Below are 26,162 nucleotides of genomic sequence, written 5' to 3'. Positions count from 1 at the left end.
ATAAAATCTCTTTCTCGAAGGATCCATTGGGGGACACAGCACCCGCCCATTTGGATTTCTCTTTAGTTCTCTGTCCGAGGGTGTGTTCAGTTATCTTTTTCTTCTGGTTCTCGGACAGTTCGTGTTTTTTCCTTGACCTGTCGATCCTCTCCTATTGCTCTGGTACTAAAACTGATTACCTCAGGGCCTGGAGGTGGGTATATCCTGCTGGGAGGAGCCGACTTCTTTGTTGTCATAGTTACATACCTCCTAGAGACAGCAGCACACACCCACGGTCTGTGTCCCCCAATGGATCCTTCGAGAGATTTTACGGTAAGTGTTAAAAAAATCTCCTTTTTACCTGCTCTGGCCGGCCCCTGCCACAGGAGCCAGCCCGAGCAGATTATCGCATGTTTTCCAGGGGGGCGTATCGCTATATCGCAAAAAGCTAAAATCGCAATTCGATTGCTTTTGCGATATATCGTGCAGCCCTATTAGAAATACCCCATAATAAAAACTGCAACCCCCCCCCCCCCCCAAGTATTCAAAATGACATTCAGAAAGTATGTTAACCCTTTAGGTGTTTCACAGGAATAGCAGCAATGTAAAGGAGAAAATTCAAAATCTTAATTTAAAAAAAAAAAATTTTTACACATTTTTTTTTGTAGACCAAGTTTTTGAAATTTTACAAGGGGTAATAGGCGAAAAAGACCCCCAAAATGTATAACCCAATTTCTCTTGAGTAAGGAAATACCTCATGTGTATGTCAAGTGCACTAGAGGCCTCAAAAGGGCTGGAGCAACAAAGGGATTTTGTAGAGTGAGTTTTTCTGAAATGGCTTTTTGGGGGGCATGTCCCATTTAGGAAGCCCCTATGGGCCCAGAACAGCAAAAGAAAAAAAAAAAACATGGCATAGCATTTTGGAAACTACACCCTTCAAGGAACTTAGCAGAAATTTCTCAAGCACCTGTGGGGTGTTAAGGCTCACTGTACCCCTTGTTAAGTTGGACGTGAAAATTAATTTTTTTTGTTTTATTTTTTTCACTGAAATGCTGGTTTTACCCCAAATTTTTCATTTTCACAAGGGGTAATTGGAGAAAAGGCCTCCCAAAATTTGTAACCCCATTTCTTCTGAGTATGTAAATACCCTATATATGGATGTTAAGTGCTCTGCGGGCGAAGTACAATGCTCAGAAGAGAAGGAGTGAGAGAATTTGGTTGGAATAGAAGTGGGAGGCCATGTGCGTTTACAACCCCCCCCCCCCCCCCCCCCCCCGTGGTGCCAGAACAGTGGACCCCCCCCACACACATGTGACCCTATTTTGGAAACTACACCCCTCACAGAATTTAATAAGGGGTGCAGTGAACATTTACACCCCACTGGTGTTTGACAGATCTTTGGAACAGTGGGCAGAGCTAATAAAAAAAAAAATCATTTTCACGGACCACTGTTCCAAAAATCTGTCAGACACCTGTGGGGTGTAAATGCTCACTGTACCCCTTATTACAATACGTGAGGGGTGTAGTTTCCAAATTGGGGTCACGTGGGCGGGGGGGTCCACTGTTCTGGCACTATTTGTAAACTTACATGGCCTTCAATTTTGGACACATTCTCTCTCTCTCTCTCTCTCTCTCCAGAAGTCCAATGGCGCTCCTTGTTTTCTGAGCATTGTAGTTCGCCCGCAGAGCACTTTACATCCACATATGGGGTATGTTCTTACTCAGAGGAAATGGGGCTACACATTTTGGGGGGCCTTTTTTTTCCTATGCTCTTTTGTGAAAATGAAAAATGTAGGGTAACACAAGCATTTTTTTTTTATTTTTTTTTTTTTTTCATTTTTACATCCAACTTTAACGGAAATTTGTCACCTATGGGGTGTTAAGGCTCACTTTACCCCTTGTTACATTCCGTGAGGGGTATAGTTTCCAAAATAGGGTCACATTTGGGTATTTATTGTTTTGCATTTATGTCAGAACCGCTGTAAAATCAGCCACCCCTGTGCAAATCACCAATTTAGACCTCAAATGTACATGGCACACTCACTTCTGAGCCATGTTGTGCGCCCTCAGAGCACTTTAGGCCGACATATGGGCTCATATGGGTTCTGTACTCATATGGGCTCATATGGTTCATATGGCTCATATGGGTTCTGTACTCAGGAGAAATTGTGTTACAAATTTTGGGGGTCTTTTTAATTTTTTAATTTTTATTTTTTAATTTTTTCTCCTTTTATCGCTTGTGAAAATTAAAAGTGTGGCAACACCAGCATGTTAGTGTGAAAGAAAAAAAATATACACAAACATGCTGGTCTAGACCCCAACTTTACATTTTCATAAGGGGTAAAAGGAGAAAAAGCCCCCCCCCCCCCCAAAATTTGTACCACAATTTCTCCCGATTTATGGAGATACCCCATATGTGGCCCTAAACTATTTCCTTGAAATACGACAGGGCTCCAAAGCGAGAGAGCACCATGCGCGTTTGAGGACAAAACTGGGGATTTGAATCCGCCACAAAAATACCCTTCGGCAGGGTTTCCTAAACAAGGTGTCTCCAGCTGTTGCAAAACTCCCGGCATGCCTTGACAGTCAGTGGCTGTCGGCAATACTGTGAGTTGTTGTTTTTTCAACAGCTGGAGGTTCTGTTTTGGAAACACTGCCGTACAATACATTTATTTATATATATTATTATTATTTATTTATTTTTTGTTGGGGGGGGGGGACTGTGTAGGGGTATATGTAGTGTTTTACCCTTTTTATTGTGTGTAGTGTATTTAAGGTACATTCACACGGGCGGAGGTGCAGCAGAACTCTCTGTAAACCTGCCCGTGTGAATGTGCCCGTGTAACCTCCAGCTGTTTACACATAGACAGACATCATACACACATCACATATACACTCACACCATACATATACACCAGTGTTTCCCAACCAGGGTGCCTCCCAGCTATTGCAAAACTACAACTCCCAGCATGCCCTGGGCATGCTGGAAGTTGTAGTTTTGCAACAGCTGGAGGCACCCTGGTTGGGAAACACTGGTGTATATGTATGGTGTGAGTGTATATGTGATGTGTGTATGATGTCTGTGTATGTAATGTGTGTGTGTGTGTGATGTGTATGTAATGTATGATTTGTGTATGTATGTGATGTATGGTGTGAGTGTATGTGTGATTTGTGTATGATGTCTGTCTGTGTGATGTGTATGTAATGTATGATGTGTATGTAATGTATGGTGTGATGTGTATGTGATGTATGATGTGTGTGCGTGTGTATGATGTCTGTCTGTGTGATGTGTGTATGTAATGTGTGATGTGTGTATGTATGTAATGTGTGATGTGTGTATGTATGTAATGTATGATATGGGGGGGGGGAGGCAGCAGCAGCAGGCCTATGTATGATGTGTGCATATGTATGGTGTATATGTATGGTGTGAGTGTATGTAATGTATGATGTGGGGGGGGCAGTGGCGGGTGTGTGTATGTATCATATGGGGGCAGTGGCTGGTTCATGTATATGTGTATGCATTAATGTTTTGTATAGGAGTGGACTGTCACGTCAGGCATTAGGGCAGTTGTGCCATCTAATTTTATTTATTTTTAGTGGCACCCGCACTAAATTGCACCCCCAGAATATTCCCCCCCCCTTCATACTCACCCGACGACCAAGAGCCCCATGGTTGCACACAAACACGCCCGAACCAAAACTACAATTCCCAGCATGTTACACCATAACCTAAACTGTAGAACTATAAAGTGTAACATACTGGGAGTTGTAGTTTTGGTTTGGGTCAGCTGCAGAGCCATAGGCTGCATCAGGGCATGCTGGGTGTTGTAGTTACTAACTGTAATTCCCTGTATTCCTTGACACAGCCTATGGCTCTGCAGCTGACACAAACCAAAACTACAACTCCCAGCATGTCCTACAATAACCTTAACTGTACTACTATACAGTGCAACATGCTGCAACACCAACACAACCATAGGCTGTATCAGGGCATGCTTGGTGTTGTAGTTATCTAGTAACTAAATGCAACTTCCAGCATTTTCTGACATAAAATGCAGCACATAAACTGGAGAAGCAGAACCCCCCCCCCCCCAGTAACACATAAGTCCCTATTGAGACTGAAAAATTGTGATTAAAATATTTTAAAAAGTGCGTATACATGTGAATATGCCCCTTTCCTAATAAAAGTTTCCAATTTTCTTTAAATAAAAATAATGTACAAAAATAAACAAGTTGTATCACTGCATGTGGAAATGTCCAGACTATTAAAATATGATGTTAATTAAACCGTACGGTGAACGGTGTAAATGTAAAAAATAGTCCAGAATTGCTCATTTTTTGTCACTTCACATTAGAAATTTTTTATAAGGTGATCAAAAAGTTACATGTAGACTTTTCTGTGGTTGCCTCGGGGGTAAGAGGAGCTACAACTCTCCGGCCGCTAATAGCCCGGCATGCTGTGATCGCCTATTAAACCATTAGATCACCGATGTCAGCAGTGTCTAAAGGATCTTATATCCATCCCTGGTGGTCTAGTGGGGGGAATCGTACTATTTTGGTTGAAATTATTTCATCTACCAGGACAAGTGGATTTTCTTGAGGGACAAGTAGATTGTGTTCCGCTTTAGTCCCTTGGACAAGTAGTTTTTTTTTTTTTTTAATTTCCACATCCCTGAAACATAGGCTGTTCTGGAGAGTTCCTAAAATGAACAGAGGTGTCAACAGAGAGCACTGTGGTCAGGCACAGCGAAGTACCCCTTTAAGAAGACTGGAAGCACTAATCGCTGTCTAAAGTACTGAGTAAAGGGTCAGAATACTTATGTAAATGTAATATTTTAGGGTTTTCTTTTCAATAAATTAACAATTGTTGCTTTTCTGTTAAAAAAAAAAAAATTAAGCACCTGAAAAATTGCATTGAATACCTTATTATGCAGATAGTTTTAATACTGTGGCTGATTTGTGCTTGTAAACTGCTCAGGTCAGCCAACTTTTAAAATGTGTATAGCATATTGTATTAATGGAAGTATTCTCTTATCTGATTTTGTCTCTTTCAGTATTTGGCCACAGTATGTAAAAGACAGAATAAGATCCACATATATGTATTTTGCTGGCAGCATTGGCCTTACAGCCTTGTCTGCTGTTGCTGTCAGTAGGTCTCCTGCTCTTATGAGTCTTATGATGAGAGGATCATGGTTGGTGAGTAATATTATCAATCTTTTTTGTTTGTTTTATGTATTTTGATCTCAGCATGCATGTCCACCTTACAACTCTGCTGTTGGGTGTAGCCTAGGATATCTTACTTTTTTAGGGATAAATATTAAAGGGGTATTCAAGTAAAGTGTGTGTGTGTGTGTGTGTGTGTGTGTATGTGTTGTCACAGAATCCAGATAGTAGGTCTATCGACCAAAATATCAATCACAGAAATATAGACCAGTTAAAATATTACTTTTATGCAGAGTTCATAAAACAAGGGTACCACTATCAGGTGAGTGATAACATGAAGATGGTAATGTGGCTCAAACCCCCGGCGCTCCCCTCTATGGAGATCCCATCTCGAGTGGCGGCAATCCATGTTTGAATTCAGGGCCATTATATACGCCACTAAAGATGGGTAGCTCCGCCCTGATATGTCAAGTTTTCTCATAGGTCACAAACCTTACCCAGATGCCGTTAGTAAAAGATATCCCCCGCCTTATGCGTTTCACTGGGCGGAAGTGTAAACTGAGCCAGTGTATTACCGGCTCGGCCTCCCTGAAAGTATGATCCTGTGTGCATAAAATATCGGAAGTGGTGTCATGCGCAGCAAGTGGTCTGCGTATCACATTGCGCTCCAGCCGGTGGAAGTGGTGAGATGACGCGTATGGCATGCATGTCACGATGTGTTCCAACGTGGTGCGCATAATAATACCAGCATCTCCTGCGCTGTTAACAGGCGATGCACTCCATTCCAGGGCACACGCGCATATCGTTGCTGGTATCCTGTGTACTGTCAGCTATGGTGCGCATAAAAAGCGTGTCACGATGCGCTCAATCATAGTGCGCACGCAGATGCTGGTATTATATACTATAGTGTTCATATTATTGCAATGTGCATAAACGGGTAAGTAGCGCATACATTAAAGCTAAGGAAAAACTTGCCAGATTTAATATTCCAAAGCCAATTTGAAAGCTATTGACCTATTCTAAAGGGGAATAAAAGCCATTCTCGGGTCACGACAGATGGATGATAGGTATACTGATTTGGTTCTTATAATCACGAACCATTCGCTATGACACAGAACTTGCACAATTCAAAGTGCCGATAAAAAAAGGGGGGTCTTGGATCCGAAATTAGACAGGGTAAACATACTAATGACAAGTTATAAGATCTAACAGATACCGGAGACACAAAGTACCATTTTAAATGAAACAGCCAAAGGCAATGGCTTCATTGAGACCTTGGGGGGCTTGTAATCTCATTCTAAAAATCCATTGTACAGGGTGGGCTATTTATATGGATACACCTTAATAAAATGGGAATGATTGGTGATATTATGTTACTGTTTGTGACACATTAGTATATGTGAAGGGGGGGGGGGGGCAACTTTTCAAGACGGGTGGTGACCATGGCGGCCATTTTGACGTTGGCCATTTTGAATCCAACTTTTGTTTTTTCAATAGGAAGAGGGTCATGTGACACATCAAACTTATTGAGAATTTCACAAGAAAAACAATGATGTGCTTGGTTTTAACATAAATGTATTCTTTCATGAGTTATTTACAAGTTTCTGACCACTTATAAAATGTGTTCAATGTGCTGCCCATTGTGTTGGATTGTCAATGCAAACCTCTTCTCCCACTCTTCACACACTAATAGCAACACCGCAGGAGAAATGCTAGTACAGGCTTCCAGTATCCGTAGTTTCAGGTGCTGCACATCTCGTATGTTCACAGCATAGACAATTGCCTTCAGATGACCCCAAAGATAAAAGTCTAAGGGGGTCAGATCGGGAGACCTTGGGGGTCATTCAACTGGCCCACGACGACCAATCCTCTTTCCAGGGCGGCCCTTTGTGCATTCACGCAGTTGGTATTGCGGGGGCGGCTGAGTCCATTGTAGAAGAGGGCCCTTCCCTAAAAAAAGGGGGGGGGGGGGGGTAGAGAGGATGGACCAGAGGAAGAGGATATAGAGGGAGCAGAGTAGTGACCCAGGTTTATTCCTGCTTCCCCAGATTGTCTCTGTGTAGGCACCCGGAGGGTGTGTGCCCGTTTAACAGGAACCTCCCACTCGGAAATGACTGGGGGTATTGTACCATTTTCTATATCTATTCTGCCTATTCCTCCTCTTACTACTTCCCCTATTCGTGTCTTGATATCTGGTGTTGCCTCTTTCCGTGTCTGATGTTTCGTAATCAGAAGAGGATATGTCAGTACCGGAAATGGCAGGTTTAACCACTTGAACAAAGTTATAAGCTTTCTTTTCTTTAACCCCTTGGGGACGGAGCCCATTATGACCCTAAGGACGGGAGCATTTTTTGCAAATCTGACCACTGTCACTTTAAGCATTAATAACTCTGGAATGCTTTTACTTATAAATTTGATTCCGAGATTGTTTTTTCGTGACATATTCTACTTTATGTTAGTGGTAAATTTTCGGCGATACTTGCATCCTTTCTAGGTGAAAAATGCAAAAATTTCATGAAAAAATAGAAAATTTAGCATTTTTCTAACTTTGAAGCTCTCTACTTATAAGGAATATGGATATTCCAAATAAATTATATATTTATTCACATATACAATATATCTACTTTATGTTTGCATCATAAAATTGACGAGTTTTTACTTTTGGAAGACATCAGAGGGCTTCAAAGTTCAGCAGCAATTTTCCAATTTTTCGCTAAATTTTCAAAATCGGAATTTTTCAGGGACCATTTCAGGTTTGAAGTGGATTTGAAGGGTCTTCTGGTTAGAAATACCCCATAAATGACCCCATTATAAAAACTGCACCCCTCAAAGTATTCAAAATGACAATCAGTAAGTGTGTTAACCCTTTAGGTGTTTCACAGGAATAGCAGCAAAGTGAAGGAGAAAATTCAAAATCTTCATTTTTTACACTGGCATGTTCTTGTAGACCCAGTTTTTGAATTTTTACAAGGGGTAAAAGGAAAAAAATCCTCTCAAAATTTGTAACCCAATTTCTCTCGAGTAAGAAAATACCTCATGTGTATGTCAAGTGTTCGGCGGGTGCACTAGAGGGCTCAGAAACGAAGGAGCAACAATGGGATTTAGGAGAGTGAGTTTTTCTGAAATGGTTTTTGGGGGGCATGTCCCATTTAGGAAGCCCCTATGGTGCCAGGACAGCAAAAAAAAAACACATCGCACACTATTATGGAAACGACACCCCTCAAGGAACGTAACAAGGGGTACGGTGAGCCTAAACACCCCACAGGTGTTTGGCAACTTTTTGTTAAAGTCGGATGTGTAAATGAAAAAAATATATTTTTCCACTAAAATGCTGGTTTTTCCCCAAATTTTACTTTTTTACAAAGGGTAATAGGAGAAAATGCCCCCCAAAATTTGTAACCCCATTTCTTCTGAGTATGGAAATACCCCATATGTGGTCGTCAAGTGCACAGCGAGCGAACTAAAATGCTCAGAAGAGAAGGAGCGCCATTGACCTTTTAGAGAGATAATTTGTTTGGAATGGAAGTCGGGGGCCATGTGCATTTACAAAGCCCCCCGTGGTGCCAGAACAGTGGAACCCCCCCCCCGCATGTGACCCCATTTTGGAAACAACACCCCTCACGGAATGTAATAAGGGGTGCAGTGAGCATTTACACCCCACTGGCGTTTGACAGATCTTTGGAACAGTGGGCTGTGCAAACAATAAAATAGAATTTTTCATTTTCACGTTCCACTGTTCCAAAAATCTGTCAGACCCTGTGGGGTGTAAATGCTCACTGTACCCCTTATTACATTCCGTGAGGGGTGTAGTTTCCAAAATGGGGTCACATGTGGGTATTTATATTTTTGCGTTTATGTCAGAACCGCTGTAAAATCATCCACCCCTGTGCAAATCACCAATTTAGGCCTCAAATGTACATAGTGCGCTCTCACTCCTGAGCCTTGTTGTGTGTCCACAGAGCATTTTACGCCCACATATGGGGTATTTCCGTACTCAGGAGAAATTGCGTTACAAATTTTGGGGGGCTCTTTTTCCTTTTACCTCTTGTGAAAATAAAAAGTAAAGGGCAACACCAGCATGTTAGTGTAAAAAAATTTTTTTTTTTACACCAACAGGCTGGTGTAGACCCCAACTTTTCCTTTTCATAAGGGGTAAAAGGAGAAAAAGCCCCCAAAATTTGTAGTGCAATTTCTCCCGAGTACGGAGATACCCCATATGTGGCCCTAAACTGTTTCCTTGAAATACGACAGGGCGCCGAAGTGAGAGAGCTCCATGCGCATTTGAGGACTAAATTAGGGATTGCATAGGGGTATTCTACGCCAGTGATGCCCAAACAGGGTGCCTCCAGCTGTTGCTAAACTCCCAGCATGCCTGGACAATCACTGGCTGTCCGGAAATGCTGGGAGTTGTTGTTTTGCAACAGCTGGAGGCTCCATTTTGGAAACACTGCCATACAATACGTTTTTCATTTTTATTGGGGGGGACAGTGTAAGGGGGTGTATATGTAGTGTTTTACTCTTTATTAGGTGGTAGTGTAGTGTTTTTAGGGTACAGTCACACTGGCGGGTTACGGTGAGTTTCCCGCTAGGAATTTGCGCTGCGGCGAAAAATTTGCCGCAGCTCATACTTGAAGCAGGAAACTTGCTGTAAACCCGCCCGTGTGAATGTACCCTGTACGTTCAAATAGGGGGGGGCAAACCTCCAGCTGTTTCAAAACTACAACTCCCAGCATGCACGGTCTGTCAGTACATGCTGGGAGTTGTAGTTTTGACACAGCTGGAGGCACACTGGTTGAAAAACCTTCAGTTAGGTTCTGTTACCTAACTCAGTATTTTCCAACCAGTGAGCCTCCAGCTGTTGTAAAAATACAACTCCCAGCATGCACGGTCTGTCAGTACATGCTGGGAGTTGTAGTTTTGACACAGCTGGAGGCACACTGGTTGAAAAACCTTCAGTTAGGTTCTGTTACCTAACTCAGTATTTTCCAACCAGTGTGCCTCCAGCTGTTGCAAAACTACAATTCCCAGCATGTCTGATCACAGAAGGGCATGCTGGGAGATGTAGTTATGCAACAGCTGGAGGTACGCAACTACAACTCCCAGCATGCCGAGACAGCTGTTTGCTGTGTGGGCATGCTGGAATTTGTAGTTTTGCAACATCTGGAGTGCTACAATTTAGAGACCACTGAACAGTGATCTCCAAACTGTGGACCTCCAGATGTTGCAAAACTACAACTCCCAGCATGCCCAGACAGCAAACAGCTGTGTGGGCATGCTAGGAGTTGTAGTTTTGCAAGATCTAGAGGGCAGTATAGAGATCATTGTGCAGTGATCTCTAAACTGCAGACCTCCAGCTGTTGCAAAACTACAAATTCCAGCATGCCCACTCAGCAAACAGCTGTCTGGGCATGCTGGGAGTTGTAGTTTTGCAACATCTAGAGGGCTACAGTCTAGAGACCACTATATAGTGGTCTCAGACTGTAGCCCTCTAGATGTTGCTATGCAACTACTCACCGGCCTCCGTCGCATCCGGGAGCCGTCCTCTTCTGCCGCATGCCGCCGCAGATCTCCGTCGCCGCCGCCGATCCCCGTCGCTCCGCTGCCTCCGGAGGAGTAAGTGGACGTCGGCGCCCGGTCCTCTTCGTTTTCCCCGTTCTGCCCCGCCTATTGTGGGTGGGCAGGACGGGGAAAACGAAAGTAAACCCCTCCGCCCCAGATCTGCTATTGGTGGTCGCGTCTAGACCACAAATAGCAGAAATAGGAGGGGTGGCAACTCTGCCACCTCACTCCTATCGCTTTAGGAGGATCGTGGGTGTCTTAGACACCCGCGATCCCCCTTCTATTCCGGGTCACCATAGACCCGTAATGACCCGGAATCGGCGCAAATCGCAAGTGTGGTTTATGACCCCCCCCTGGGCATTTGCACGGGGTGCCTGCTGATAGATATCAGCAGTCACCCCGGTCCCCGCCCGGCGCGCGGCGGGGGCCGAAATTCCCACGGGCGTATTGATACGCCCTTCGTCCTTAAGTACCAGGACGCAAGGGCGTATGCATACGCCCTTCGTCCCCAACAGGTTAAAGTCTGTCAAGTCCTTATCTTGGTGATATTCGTCACAATAGAAATACCTCTATTGCCAAACATATCCATGAAACCCATGGGGGTAATGCTGCTTGTCTAAAATGTTTCATCCTGGAAGTAGTTCGTACTTCTCCCCGCAAGTGTAGTAATTTTGATAGATTATTATTACAAAAAGAACTACAATGGATTTTTAGAATGAGATTACAAGCCCCCTCAAGGTCTCAATGAAGCTATTGCCTTTGGCTGTTTCATATAAGATGGTACTTTGTCTCTGGTATTTATCTATTATATCTTTTAACTTTTCATTAGTATGTTTACCCTGTCTAATTTCGGATCCAAGACCCCACCTGTCGTGACCCGAGAAGGCCTTTTATTCCCCTTTTTAAAATGGGTCAATAGCTTTCAAATTGGCTTTGGAATATTAAATCAGGCATGTTTTTCCTTAGCTTTAATGCATGCGCTACTTATCTGTTGTTTATGCGCATTGCAATAATATGAACACTGTGTATAATACCAGCATCTGTGTGCGCACTATGCTGGAGCGCATTGTGGCACGCTTTTTATTTGCACCATAGTTGACAGTACACAGGATACCAGCAACGATGGAGCGCATCGTGACACGGTCGCACGGTCTGCACCATGTTAACAGCGCAGGAGATGCTGGTAGTATTATGTGCATGCGCACCACATTGGAACGCATCGTGACACACATGCCATACGCGTCATCTCGCCGGCTGGAGAGCCATACATAGTGATACACAGACCACTTTGCGTCTGCCCACGACGCCACTTCCGGCCTTTCATGCGCACAGGATCATACTTTCAGGGAGGCTGAGCTGGTAATACACTGGCTCAGTTTACACTTCCGCCCAGTGAAACCCATTAGGCGGGGGATATCTTTTACTACCGGCATCTGGGTAAGGTTTGTGACCTATGAGAAAAACGTATTGACATATCAGGGCGGAGCTACCCGTCTTTAGTGGCGTATATAACGGCCCCGAATTCTAACATGGATTGCCGCCACTCGAGATGGGATCTCCATATCGGGGAACCTCGGGGGTTTGAGCCACATTACATCATCATCTTATCACTCTCCTGATGACCGTGATAGGAGAAATAGTGGTACCCTTGTTTTATGGGCTTGGAATAAAAGTAACATTTTTAACTCGGCTATATTTCTGTGATGTATGTATGTGTAATAAATATATATGCTCTGCCAGCCCCCCACCCTCCTGCTCTGAGCAGCAGAGAGAGGTTCAGTGTCTGATTGGTTGAGGCTGCACACACCACCAGTTCTCAGCACTAAAGGGAGCATGACTCATCAGTGCAGAGCAGAAACCACATGGTCTGTCTCTCTTAGGAGGGTGGGGAGTGGATGACTGGATGATTTAATTCCCTTACTTTAAATATCATCATTCATTAGCTATATAGAGCAGTTCTCTCCCTTTGGTTGTCATTTACATGCATAAACAATTAAATAGGTTGAAAGGAAAAGGGTAGGCTATGGAGTTAGTTCCCCGGACTACACTTTAAATGGACACTGTCATTTGCATAACCTTTTATGTAATGGAGCATGCAAAAAAAAAAATATTTGTAATGTATCTTGCGTATAAGGTCTGTTTATTTATATATCTGTGCAGAATTATTTAACATGTCCACCAGGGGTTCTCATTCTGGACATATAGCTGTTCTTTCCCCCTGCAATGTAAAAAATTGTCTCGTTCCATGGCCAGGCATACATAAGTCTGGAAGTTCGGGCAGGACCTGCAGATTAGCTAGTAGTTTGGCTGCACAGCACATCTGCACATATAGCAATGCAGAGGAAGCGCGGAAGTTGACAGCAATGTGATAGCTGACGTCATGCCAGCCATGGAACGCCCCTACCTCTTTTAACCCCTTAAGGACACATGACGTTCTCATACGTCTCCATTTCCGAGTCCTTAAGGACACATGACGTATGAGAACGTCATGTGTTTTACCGGCCCCCCGCAACCATCTGGAGCGGAGCCGGTCCCAGATGCCTGCTGAAATCGTTCAGCAGGCATCGGGGCATATCGCCCAGGGGGGTCATTATGACTCCCCATGTCGGCGATGGCCGCAGATCGCTGGACATTTCAGTCCAGCGATCTGCGGCGGATTCCGGGTCAATCGGGTCTCCAGTGACCCGGAATTATTGGCTGATCGGGGCGTCAGACGGCCCCGAACAGCCAGAGCCAGCAGGGGTGAGGTGGCTCTGGATTACCCCTCTTCCGGAGGACGTGAGCGGGTGCGGGACGTGCACCCCGGGTGCTGGGGACCCCGATCCCCGGCGCCCCTGTTGGGATCGGGGCCCCAGGAGCAGCGGCGGCGACGACGAGGGACTGACCTGGTGCAGCGAGGATCGTTTGGAGGTGAGTGACAGCCTCCTGCTGTTGCTTAGCAACAGCTCCCAGCATGCAAAAAGGGCATGCTGGGAGCTGTAGTTATGCAACAGCAGGAGGCAGACCACCACAACTCCCAGCATGACCTTATGGGCATGCTGGGACTTGTAGTTTTGCAACAGCTGGAGGCACATTCTTTCTATGGAAAAGTGTACCTTCAGCTGTTGTGTAACTACAATTCCCAGCTTGCACAATCAGCTAAAGTGCATGCTGGGAGTTGTAGTGGTGCATCTGGTGGTTGCATAACTACAACTCCCAGCATGCCCGTTGGCTGTCGGTGACTGCTGAGAGTTGTAGTTTTGCAACAGCTGAAGGCACACTGAGTTAAGTAGCAAACCAGTGTGTCTCCAGCTGTTGCATATCTACAATCCCCAGCATCCCCAGCCAAAGTAGTATGCCTCCAGCTGTTGCATAACTACAACACCCAGCATGCTCTTCCGCTGTCCGTACATGCTGGGGGTTGTAGCTTTTGCAACAGCTGAAGGCACACTGGTTGCAAAACACTGAGTTTGTTACCAAACTCGGTGTTTCACAACCAGTGTGCCTCCAGCTGTTGCAAAACTACAACTCCCAGCATGCACTGATAGACCGTACATGCTGGGAGTTGTAGTTTTGCAACAGCTGGATGTTCCCCCCCTCCAATGTGAACGTACAGGGTACACTCACATGGGCGGAGGATTACAGTAAGTATCCGGCTGCAAGTTTGAGGTGCGGCAAAATTTCTGCCGCAGCTCAAACTGCCAGCGAGAAACTACTGTGAACCCCCCGCCCGTGTGACTGTACCCTAAAAACATTACACTACACTAACACACAATAAAATAAAAAGTAAAAAACACTACATATACACATACCCCTACACAGCCCCCCTCCCCTCCCCAATAAAAATGAAAAACGTCTGGTACGCCACTGTTTCCAAAACGGAGCCTCCAGCGGTTGCAAAACTACAACTCCCAGCATGCACTGATAGACCGTACATGCTGGGAGTTGTAGTTTTGCAACAGCTGGATTTCCCCCCCCGCGACTGTACCCTAAAAACACTACACTACACTAACACAAAATTAAATAAAAAGTAAAAAACACTACATATACACATACCCCTACACAGCCCCCCTCCCCTCCCCAATAAAAATGAAAAACGTCTGGTACGCCACTGTTTCCAAAACGGAGCCTCCAGCTGTTGCAAAACTACTCCCAGTATTGCCAGATAGCCGTTGACTGTCCAGGCATGCTGGGAGTTTTACAACAGCTGGAGGCACCCTGTTTGGGAATCACTGGCGTAGAATACCCCTATGCAAGTCCCTAATTTAGGCCTCAAATGCGCATGGCGCTCTCACTTTGGAGCCCTGTCGTATTTCAAGGCAACAGTTTAGGGCCACATATGGGGTATCGCTGTACTCGGGAGAAATTGGGCTTCAAATTTTGGGGGGTATTTTCTGCTATTACCCTTTTAAAAAATGTAAAATTTTTGGGAAAACAAGCATTTTAGGTAAAAAAAATATATTTTTTTTTACATATGCAAAAGTCGTGAAACACCTGTAGGGTATTAAGGTTCAAATTACCCCTTGTTACGTTCCCCGAGGGGTCTAGTTTCCAAAATGGTCTGCCATGTGTTTTTTTTTTTGCTGTCCTGGCACCATAGGGGCTTCCTAAATGCGGCATGCCCCCAGAGCAAAATTTGCTTTCAAAAAGCCAAATGTTACTCCTTCTCTTGAGACCTGTAGTGCACCAGCAGAGCACTTTTCACCCCCATATGGGGTGTTTTCTGTATCGGGAGAAATTGGGCTTCAAATTTTGGGGGGTATTTTCTGCTATTACCCTTTTTAAAAATGTAAAATTTTTGGGAAACCAAGCATTTTAGGTAAAAAAAATATATATTTTTTTTACATATGCAAAAGTCGTGAATCACCTGTTGGGTATTAAGGTTCACATTACCCCTTGTTACGTTCCCTGAGGGGTCTAGTTTCCAAAATGGTATGCCATGTGTTTTTTTTTTTTTTGCTGTCCTGGCACCATAGGGGCTTCCTAAATGCGGCATGCCCCCCAAAAACCATTTGTCGCTCCTTCCCTTCTGAGCCCTCTACTGCGCCTGCCGAACAATTAACATAGACATATGAGGTATGTGCTTACTCGAGAGAAATTGGTTTTCAAATACAAGTAAAAATTTTCTCCTTTTTATCCCTTGCAAAAAATTCAAAAATTGGGTCTACAAGAACATGCGAGTGTAAAAAATGAAGATTTTGAATTTTCTCCTTCACTTTGCTGCTATTCCTGTGAAACACCTAAAGGGTTAATACACTTACTGAATGTTTTTTTGAATACTTTAGGGGGTGTAGTTTTTATAATGGGGTCATTTGTGGGGTATTTCTAATATGAAGACCCTTCAAATCCACTTCAAAACTGAACTGGTCCCTGAAAAATAGTGAGTTTGAAAATTTTGTGAAAAATTTCTAAATTGCTACTGAACTTTGAAGCCCTATGGTGTCTTCCAAAAGTAAAAACTCATAAATTTTATGATGCAAACATAAAGTAGACATATTGTATATGTGAACCCAAAAAATATATATTTTGAATATCCATTTTCCTTACAAGCAGAGAGCTTCAAAGTTAGAAAAATGCAAAATTTTCATTTTTTTCATCAAATTTTGGGATTTTTCACCAAGAAAGGATGCAAGTTACCATAAAATTTTACCACTAAGTTAAAGTAGAATATGTCACGAAAAAACAATCTCGGAATCAGAGTGATAACTAAAAGCATTCCAGAGTTATTAATGTTTAAAGTGACAGTGGTCAGAATTGCAAAAAACGCTCCGGTCCTTAAGGTATAAAATGGCCTGGTCCTTAAGGGGTTAAGGACCCATGACGTATGCATACGTCATGGTCTTTTCCTGGTCGCCGCCGATCACCCGGTGGAGCTCGGAAGCGGATCCCTGCTGAAATCCTTCAGCAGGGATCCAGGGCAAACGCCGAGGGGGGCCATGTAGGCCCCCCATGTCGGTGATCGTCGCAAATCGCGAGGGAAATCGCCCCTGCGATCTGCGGCGATACCGGGCTGATCGGGTCTCTGGGACCCGACCGCCCCGTAATTTTGCATGATCCCGGTTGTCACAGACAGCCAGGACCATGCTGGAGGCTACGAGCGAGGTGGCAAGCCTGCCACCTCCTCCTATCCCCTGCGATTCTTCAGTTAGCTAACCGACCAATCGCAGGGGGGGGCGGTTACTTCCTCCCACCCTGCCTGGCCCCTGGAAGTCCGGAGAGAATTGGAGGAAGACCGGAGGATGCGGCGGGGGACGGGGGAGTGCTGGGGACCGGCCCCGGTACTTACCTCGTCCCTGAAGACCCGGATCCCAGCAATGAAGATGGTGGTGGCGGCGACAGGTGAGTGGATCTTCAGCCGCGGTCGGGCCCTTTACAGCAATGCACGTCGCCGTAAAACGACATGCATTGCTTTATTGGGACCCTGTATACTACAATTTCCAGCATGCCCAGACAGCCCTTGGCGTCTGGGCATGCTGGGAGTTGCAGTTTTGCAACATCTGGAGGTCCGCAGTTTTGGGACCACTGTGCCCTTCCAGATGTTGCAAAACTACACATCCTCAGCATGCCCCTACTGTCCAGGCATGCTGGGAGTTGTAGTTCTGTAACATCTGGACCTTCAGATGTTGCAGAACAACTCCCAGCATGCCTGGACAGTTTTAGCATACTGGGAGTTGTAGTTTTGCAACATCTGGAAGGGCACAGATTGGGAACCACTGTATTAGTGGTCTGCAAACTGTAGTCCTCCAGATGTTGCAAAACTACAACTCCAAGCATGCTGGGAGTTGTAGTTCGGCAACATCTGGCTCTAAAGATGTTGCCGAACTACTACTTCCAGCATGCCTGAGAATGTTTGGGAGTAGTGGTTTTGCAACAACTGGAGGCACACTGGTTGGGAAACATTGTCTGTTTCCTAACTCAGTGTTTCCCAACCCGTGTGCCTCCAGCTGTTGCAAAACTATAACTACCAGCATGAACTAATAGACTGTGCATGCTGGGAGTTGTAGTTTTGCAACAGCTGGAGATTCCCCCCCCCCCCCCCCCCCTGTGAATGTACAGGGTACATTCACATGGGCAGGGGCTTACAGTGAGTATCAGGCTGCAAGTTTGCGATGCAGCAAATTTTGCGCAGCAGCTAAAACTCGCAACGGGAAACTCGCTGTAATCCCCCGCCCTTGTGACTGTACCCTAAAAACACTACACTACACTAACACAAAATAAAATGTAAAAAACACTACATATACACACACCCCTACACAGCCCCCCTCCCCTCCCCAATAAAAATGAAAAACGTCTGGTACGCCACTGTTTTCAAAATGGAGCCTCCAGCTGTTGCAAAACAACAACTCCCAGTATTGCCGGACAGCCGTTGACTGTCCAAGCATGCTGGGAGTTTTGCAACAGCTGGAGGCAACCTGTTTGGGAATCACTGGCGTAAAATACCCCTATGTCCACCCCTATGCAAATCCCTAATTCAGGCCTCAAATGCACATGGCGCTCTCACTTTGGAGCCCTGTCGTATTTCAAGGCAACAGTTTAGGGCCACATATGGTGTATCGCCGTACTCAGGAGAAATTGCCTAACAAATTTTGGGGGGCTTTATCTCCTTTCACCCCTTATGAAAAGGTGAAGTTGGGGTTTACACCAGCATGTTAGTGTAAAAAAAAAAAAAAAAAAAATTTTTGTAATGCAATTTCTCCCGACTACGGAAATACCCCATATGTGGGCGCAAAGTGCTCTGGGGGCGCACAACAAGGCCCAAAAGGGAGAGTGCACCATGTACATTTGCGGTGATTTGCACAGGGGTGGCTGATTGTTACAGCGGTTTTGACAAACGCAAAAAAAAAACCCCACATGTGGCCCCATTTCGGAAACTACACCCCTCACGGAATGTAATGAGGGGTGCAGTGAGAATTTACACTCCACTGGTGTCTGACAGATCTTTGGAACAGTGGGCTGTGCAAATTAAACATTTTGTACAGCACCCTGTTCCAAAGATCTGACAGACACCAGTGGGGGGGTAAATGCTCACTGTACCCCTTGTTACGTTCCTCAAGGGGTCTAGTTTCCAAAATGGTATGCCATGTGGGGGTTATTTTGCTGTCTTGGCACCATAGGGGCTTCCTAAATGCGACATGCCCCCCGAGCAAAATTTGCTCTCAAAAAGCCAAATATGACTCCTTCTCTTCTGAGCATTGTAGTTGGCCCGTAGTGCGCTTCAGGTCAACTTATGGGGTACCTCATACTCGGAGGAGATGGGGTTACAAAGTTTGGGGGGTATTTTCTGCTATTAACCCTTGCAAAAATGTGAAATTTAGGGGGAAACACACATTTTAGTGTTTTTTTTTTTTTTTTTTTTTTTTTTTTTTTTTTACAAATGCAAAAGTCGTGAAACCCCTGTTGTGTATTAAGGCTCACTTTATTCCTTGTTACGTTCCTCAAGGGGTCTAGTTTCCAAAAGTGTATGCCATGTGTTTTTTTTTTTTTTTTTTCCTGTTCTGGCACCATAGGGGCTTCCTAAATGCAACATACCCCCCAAAAACCATTTCAGAAAAACGTACTCTCCAAAATCCCCTTGTCGCTCCTTCGTTTCTGAGCCCTCTACTGCGCCCGCCGAACATTTTACATAGACATATGAGGTATGTGCTTACTCGGGAGAAATTGGGCTACAAATATAGGTATACATTTTATCCATTTACCCCTTGTAAAAATTCAAAAATTGGGTCTACAAGAACATGCGAGTGTAAAAAATGAAGATTGTGAATTTTCTCCTTCACTTTGCTGCTATTCCTGTGAAACACCTAAAGGGTTAAAATGCTGACTGTCATTTTGAATACTTTGGGGGGTGCAGTTTTTATAATGGGGTCATTTGTGGGGTATTTCTAAGATGAAGACCCTTCAAATCCACTTCAAATCTGAACTGATCCCTGAAAAATTGTGATTTTGGAAATTTTGTGAATAATTGGAAAATTGCTGCTGAACTTTGAAGCCCTCTGGTGTCTTCCCAAAGTAAAAACTTGTCAATTTTATGATGCAAACATAAAGTGGACATATTGTATATGTGAATAAAAAATTTTTTTTTGGGAATATCCATTTTCCTTACAAGCAGAGCGCTTCAAAGTTAGAAAAAATGCAAAGTTTTCACATTTTTCATCAAATTTTGGGATTTTTCACCAAGAAAGGATGCAAGTTACCAAAAAATGTTACCACTATGTTAAAGTAGAATATGTCACGAAAAAACTTTCTCGGAATCAGAATGATAACTAAAAGCAATCCAGAGTTATTAATGTTTAAAATGACAGTGGTCAGATGTGCAAAAAAATGGCCGGGTCCTAAGGTGTAAAATGGTCTTGGTCCTTAAAGGAAATCTGTCATCAGAATCACCCGCATCCTGATTAAAACGCTTGCTTCTTACCTGGTTAAAAATGGTTCAGCGGTTCTTCAGATATCTTTATTTTTAGTTTTCTGTTATTCCCTGGCTTGGGACTCAGTGGGAGGTCTTATCATCTCGGACTCGGCTACACGTCATTCTAGCTGGGCGGAGCGGCCGCCCGGCTCATGAATATTCATGAACTTATCCTCGTAGTCTAACTCCTTTTTCTAGGTCTGGCGGGGAGGGCCGCGCGTGCGCCGCGTTCCGTACACCCTGAAGCGACGTTCTCCCCCCGGCTTCACTCGAGCTGCGGCCCAATACAAGTAAGAAGACGGGCTGCATGAGTGAAAAGCCAGTGGGAGAACGCCACTTCCGGGTGTACGGAATGCGGCGCATGCGCGGCCCTCCCAACCAGACCTAGAAAAAGGAGTTAGACTACGAGGATAAGTTCATGAATATTCATGAGCCGGGCGGCCGCTCCACCAAGCTAGAATGACGTGTAGCAGAGTCCGAAATGATAACACCTCCCACTGAGTCCCAAGCCAGGGAATAACAGAAAACTAAAAATAAAGATATCTGAAGAACCGCTGAACCATTTTTAACCAGGTAAGAAGTGTTTTAATCAGGATCACCCGCACTACAAGCCTGTATAACAGGTTTAGTGCGGGTGATTCTAATGACAGATTTCCTTTTAAGGGGTTAAGGATGGCCAGCATTGTGAGCAGCAGAATAGATGTAAAAACAAAGTGAAAATGGCCTGAATTTAGTAAGTGCTTAGATGGCTTTACTAGCAGAGGGTGAGTAGGTCCGGACATTTGCTAAATCATAGTCAAATGACAGGAACGCTTTAAGAATACAGGGGTCCCTTAACTTACTATGGCCTCAACATAAAATATTTTCAACATACAATGGTCTTTTCTGGGCCATTGTAACTTGGAACCATATACAACATACAATGCTACGGGCAATCTGGATCTGCAAAACATAATCAAAATTAGCATTTTACTGGTAAAACACGTGTTACTGAAGTACATGCACTGACTGGATGTCTTGTAGTGCCTCCCTACAGTACAGGTAGGTAGTACATGTCCTGTACTACTCTTTATCTGTGCCAGGGTTAGCTGCTTCTTTGCCCACTAGGTGGGGGGGGGGGGGGGGGGGGGGGGTGTCCCATTTCACCTTTTTGGGACACTGTGTGTACTATTAAGGACCCTAAAATAAGCTACTGTCCTCTACATAGACAGTGATATGCAGCTTTCAGCAGTTCTTTCTTATTCTTAATAGTCAAATACATATTTCTCGGTCGCTCTTCATTGGGGGACACCTATATTGATGGGGTATATGCTCTTGCCACTAGGAGGCGCTGACACTAGGGATAAAAAGTCATCTCCTACCTGTCAGGATATATTTGCCCACTGGAAGTGAGGTAATCAGTTTTCGCTAGTGTCAGTAGGAGGCAAGACACATGTCTGGGAGTTTCCCAGACCTGTTGTTTTTTATCCTCCCTTTTGTTTACCTTTTTCAGGTGGGGGTTCAGGAGCATGGCGATGGCGCTACCTGTTCTCCCCCCCCCCCCCCCCCCCTCTCCCCATGTGCGAAAAAGGGGCACGGAACATAAGAGTATGGGCCGTCAACCGTTTATCGCCAACAACCAGCACCTGGAGGTTGTACCCTGGGTCCAGGTCCCCCACTGCCCCTGCTTGCCACGCTATCTTAGCCTGCTATGATGCAGTGTGGCCATAAGCTGGTTGAAGACACCTGGGTGAATATAAGATGGCGTCTGCAGGTGAGTATATTGCACCCCCCCCCCTTTCCTCCTTAAAAAGGGACTCTGTGGCTCCCTCTGCAGGTGGTGTACCCTGCTCACCTCTGAACTGCATTCTGCCAGCTATATTGTTTTCCTTACCCCGACTGTGGGGGTCTGCAGCACGCTGGGTGAGGGGGTTATGGCGGCACATGGCTGTGCCCTTCTTCTCCCGAGCCAGCACGCGATCCAGGAGGCCAGGCAGCGCCGCCTCTTCAGGATCAGTGGTTATGGCGGCTTGTGGCTCCGCCTTTCTTGTACCCCTGAACCAGCGCGCAAACAAGGAGGCCAGGCAGAGCCTCCCCTTCAGGTTTGCACGCTCCATGGCTGCTTCTTACGACTGCCAGGCTTACCTGTGGCCGTGACGCTGTGCGCCTCAAGCGGAGTTTAGCTCTGCCTCTCCACCATGCCGAGGTTGGCGGTGCTCCATAGTCAGAGCGACAGTCTTCCCCCTTGAGCTGCGGGAGCTCTTCCTGTCCGGCCTGTTCTTGTCCCCTGGCCTCAGAGTTTTGGCGTTTGTGGCCAATCATTGTATTGCACTCTTATTTCTATTGCTGCTCCCCTTGGCAACCACGCTCTATTACAGCCTTTGTCAGCCATATGTTTTTATCAGTTTAATATCTGCAGGGTCCCTTTCCTAGGGTCTGTATTGGGGGCAGCTTTATTTGCTTCAGTCACCCTGTAAGGGAAGCTGCTATACACAATTTACATTGAGTCGGCTAAAGTATGTCTCTAGCGCCCCTAATTTCTGCATTGTTGCTCACTGTCAGGAAGCATATGCGAACCGCCGTTGCGGGTGGTTGCCAAGGATTTCAAAATCCCTTGAAAACTACTGGGGATTTGTTCACTGCCTATTCTCCCCTATTATGTACAAGGGCTTTTGAATTCCTGGCAGACGCTAAGGTCTCTTTTGAGGTTCCTCCTCTGTCAGGTGTGCCGGCCACCCATCCAGGAGGTGTACTTGGCATGTCATACTATATGATTCCCTTCTCCAAAGGCTACTGCATCTGCAGCTGGTGCTCTGGATCCCCACATATAGCGCAGGGCCTCCGTCGGAGTATCCCTGCGTGGGCATGGACTGGAACTGATATCAATATGCCGGACAATAGTCCCGCCTGTCACTCATCTCACAGCTGCTGTGTCCGTGGCTGGCAATTGGTACCCCACTACTGGTGCAAGGTGTCAGGAGGAGTGACCCATTGTATACTATGGACCCATACAGTCAGCCAGACAGTGGTCTGCGTGGTTTCCTCCGCCTCCTGTCACTCATCACATAGCTGATTTATCTACGACAGGAGTTCTGGTACCTCACTGCTGTGCAAAGTGTCTGAAGGAATGACCCGTTGTCTACTATGGACCCATACCAGTAAGCCAGACAGTGGTCTGCATGGTTCCCTCCGCTGCCTGTCACATGGCTGATGTATCTGCAGCTGGAGTTCCTTATCCCCACTGCTGTGCGCGGTGTATGAAGTGACCTAGCGTATCCTACGGACCCTATACGGGATGACAGGGATGCGCTCCACGGCTCCTCCGCCTCCCACGATCTCCCAGGGGGTGCGGTTTCTATACATGGCTCCTAGGCCTCCCCCACCTACCACCTATGACAAGGGGCAGAGTGATGGCCTGTCTGACTGTCCACTTCTCTCCAGCAGCTGGATGTGTATTTGTTCAGCGGTGTGTTGTCTTCAGGGTTTCTGCCACCATCTGTCTCTGATCTCAGGGATGCAGCAGGCATGGACAGGTTTCCCATACCTCACTGCTGGGGTGAGTGATCTGGATGACAAGGGATGCTCAGACGCCTGCTCTGTTGCCTTAGTCATCGCCCGGAATGGCTCTCAACGCGATTGGTTGTGTGTGTGCATTTGAAGTCGCGTCTTGTATTTTTGCCCAGCTCCAGTGTGCAGGATTCCGATCCCTCTGGGGACACAAGTTGGCTCCTCCATACCGCAATGGGTTGTTGCACTGTGTCCCGTAGCTGTAGGGCGGCATTTCCCTGCTCCTACAGTGTCTGGCACACTTTGACAATCCCCCTTCCACAGGGGGTACGGGGTTCAGGGAGATTGGCATGGTCAGTACCTGAGTTTTATCTCTACCACCCCTTGTTTTCCCCTCCACTAGGGGGACTATTTTGTTAAGCACTTTCTGCTGCCGAGAGCCATCTCTCTTTTCCCACTATATAGGTGGGGTACCTGGCTGGGCCCTGGTTTTTTGCTGTCAGCTTGTTTGCTTACTGCCCATGATAGCAGGCTGGCTCTCACGCAGTCTTGGTACTCTCCACTGTTGGAGTTTATGTAATCATGTATGGTATGGCGACACCATTCTAGCCACTGTCTGTTGTTTGGGTCCTACCCTTGCTCTCCTCCCTCGGCACAATCTCCTGGAAGGGTGTGTTCTTTCCCTTTTGACAGTGTCAGTTGCGCTGCTTTGACACCATAGTCTTCTGGTGTAACCTTCCTGTGCCCAGAACCTGAGAGTCCCAGCTGGGTTTCCTTTTTGTTTTTTTTCCCCCTCCGTTCCCGCTCTGGTCCGCTCAGACCATTGGGGTCCAAGACTGGTTACTCTCCTTGACTTGGACCCTGTCCTAGGATGTTGTGGCTATTTTATTTTCGTGCCTTTTTTTTTTAATTATTTTTTTTTTTTTTTTTCAGGCGGCTCTCCCGTTTCTTTGGGCCTTGGTGATGGTTGCGGTCTCTGGCATGTGTAGTGATCCGGCCCAGACTTCTCCGCGATCCAATTTGTGGGGCGGTCTTTCTGGACTGCACTTCATGTCTCGACATGGAAGTTTGTCGCCTGGCGTGTTTTGTGGACGTTTTTGTTTCCTTACTCGTCAGGTGTAAGTCTTCGAGGTGACTCGGGCACCTCCAGTTTCCATATCAGTCGCTCCGGTGTTTCGGAATGCCCCCTTTTAACCCCTTAAGTTTTTATATATATATTTTTTTTTTAATATATCAACTGGCTCCAGAAAGTTAACCCCTTAAGGACCAGGCCCATTTTGGCCTTAAGGACCAGACCAATTTTATTTTTGCATTTTCGTTTTTTCCTCCTCTCCTTCTAAAAATCATAACACTCATATTTCCATCCACAGACCCATATGAGGGCTTATTTTTTGCGTCACTAATTGTACTTTGTAATTACATCACTTATTTTACCATAAAATGTATGGTGCAACCAATAAATATTATTTATGTGGGAAAATTGAAAACTGCAATTTAGCAAATTTTGGAAGGTTTTGTTTCACGCTGTACACTTTCCGGTAAAAATGACATGTTTTCTTCTGTGGGTCAATACGATTAAAATGATACCCATGATTACCGTATTTATCGGCGTATAACACGCACTTTTAAAACTTTAAGGCAAAAAGTCTGCCTGTGTGTTATACGCCGATAAGTCTTCTGGTCACTGATTTTAAAGCGGCCGCAGCAGCGTCTGCTTGTTAAGTATTAACAGCACGGCCGCGCCCACTTTAAATCAGTGACCAGCGGCATCTCCTCCCCGCACTGTCACTTGTTTTCTCCCGCACTATCCACAGGTACTAGTGTGGTGGATAGTGCGGGAGATGCTGTTTTAAATGAGCCCTACCTTGCCCAGATCTGCCCGGCCTTTTAATCAGCGTCTCCTGCACAATCCACCACACCAGTACCTGTGGAACGTGCGGGAGACAAGTGAGTTTCACTTTTCATTTTCCCTCCCTCCCTCATCATTCCCCCTCCCTCATCATTCCCCCTTTCCCTGCTTTTTATAGTTTTGTTTTTTTTCCTTACCTGTCTGTGCTTCGTCAGGTCTTGCGTCCTCTCCCGGCTTCTCTGCGCGGCATCACTTCATTTCCTGTAGTCGCCACCGAAAAGTGACATCCTTTAAGCTGCACAGAGAAGCCGGGAGAGGACGTAACTCATCTGCTTCACTGACCCCGCAGCCCGCAAGACAGCCAAAGCGCAGACAAGTAAGGAAAGGGGAAGAGTGGTCTTCAACCTGCGGCCCTCCAGATGTTGCAAAACTATAGCTCCCAGCATGCCCGGACAGCAGTTGGATGTCCGGGCATGCTGGGAGTTGTAGTTTTGCAACATCTGGAGGTCCGCAGGCTGAAGACCACTGATAATGCCATAGGAGGATGATGGGGGGGGGGGGGGGGGTGATGAGACGGGGAAATGATGAGGGGGGGGGGGTGAGACAGGGGGAAATGATGTGGGGGGGATGACGAGGCAGGGTGGGGGGATGATGAGTGGAAATGATGGGGGACATGATGAGACAGGGTGGGGGAATGATGAAGGACATGAGACAGGGTGGGGGGATGATGATGGGGGACATGAT

The 26,162-nt window shown here is 45.7% G+C and overlaps 1 protein-coding gene and 1 long non-coding RNA gene across 3 annotated transcripts in view; one reads left to right on the top strand and one right to left on the bottom strand.

Moving 5' to 3' along the window:
• The window catches only part of LOC130282569 (uncharacterized), a 148,231-nt gene that overhangs the window by 75,122 nt on the left and 46,947 nt on the right, over positions 1-26,162 (bottom strand). The gene's annotated exons all lie outside the window — the stretch shown is intronic.
• The window catches only part of GHITM (growth hormone inducible transmembrane protein), a 71,621-nt gene that overhangs the window by 24,712 nt on the left and 20,747 nt on the right, over positions 1-26,162 (top strand). The window contains exon 5 of the mRNA XM_056530931.1: positions 5,034-5,175. Within this exon, the coding sequence (XP_056386906.1) occupies positions 5,034-5,175 (142 nt within the window). The remainder of the gene's footprint in view (positions 1-5,033; positions 5,176-26,162) is intronic.

This window comes from Hyla sarda, chromosome 7 (assembly GCF_029499605.1).
Source record: "Hyla sarda isolate aHylSar1 chromosome 7, aHylSar1.hap1, whole genome shotgun sequence".
Lineage (NCBI taxonomy): Eukaryota > Metazoa > Chordata > Amphibia > Anura > Hylidae > Hyla > Hyla sarda.
Note: the sequence above shows the minus strand (reverse complement) of the source record. Positions and strands in the feature narration are given on the sequence as shown.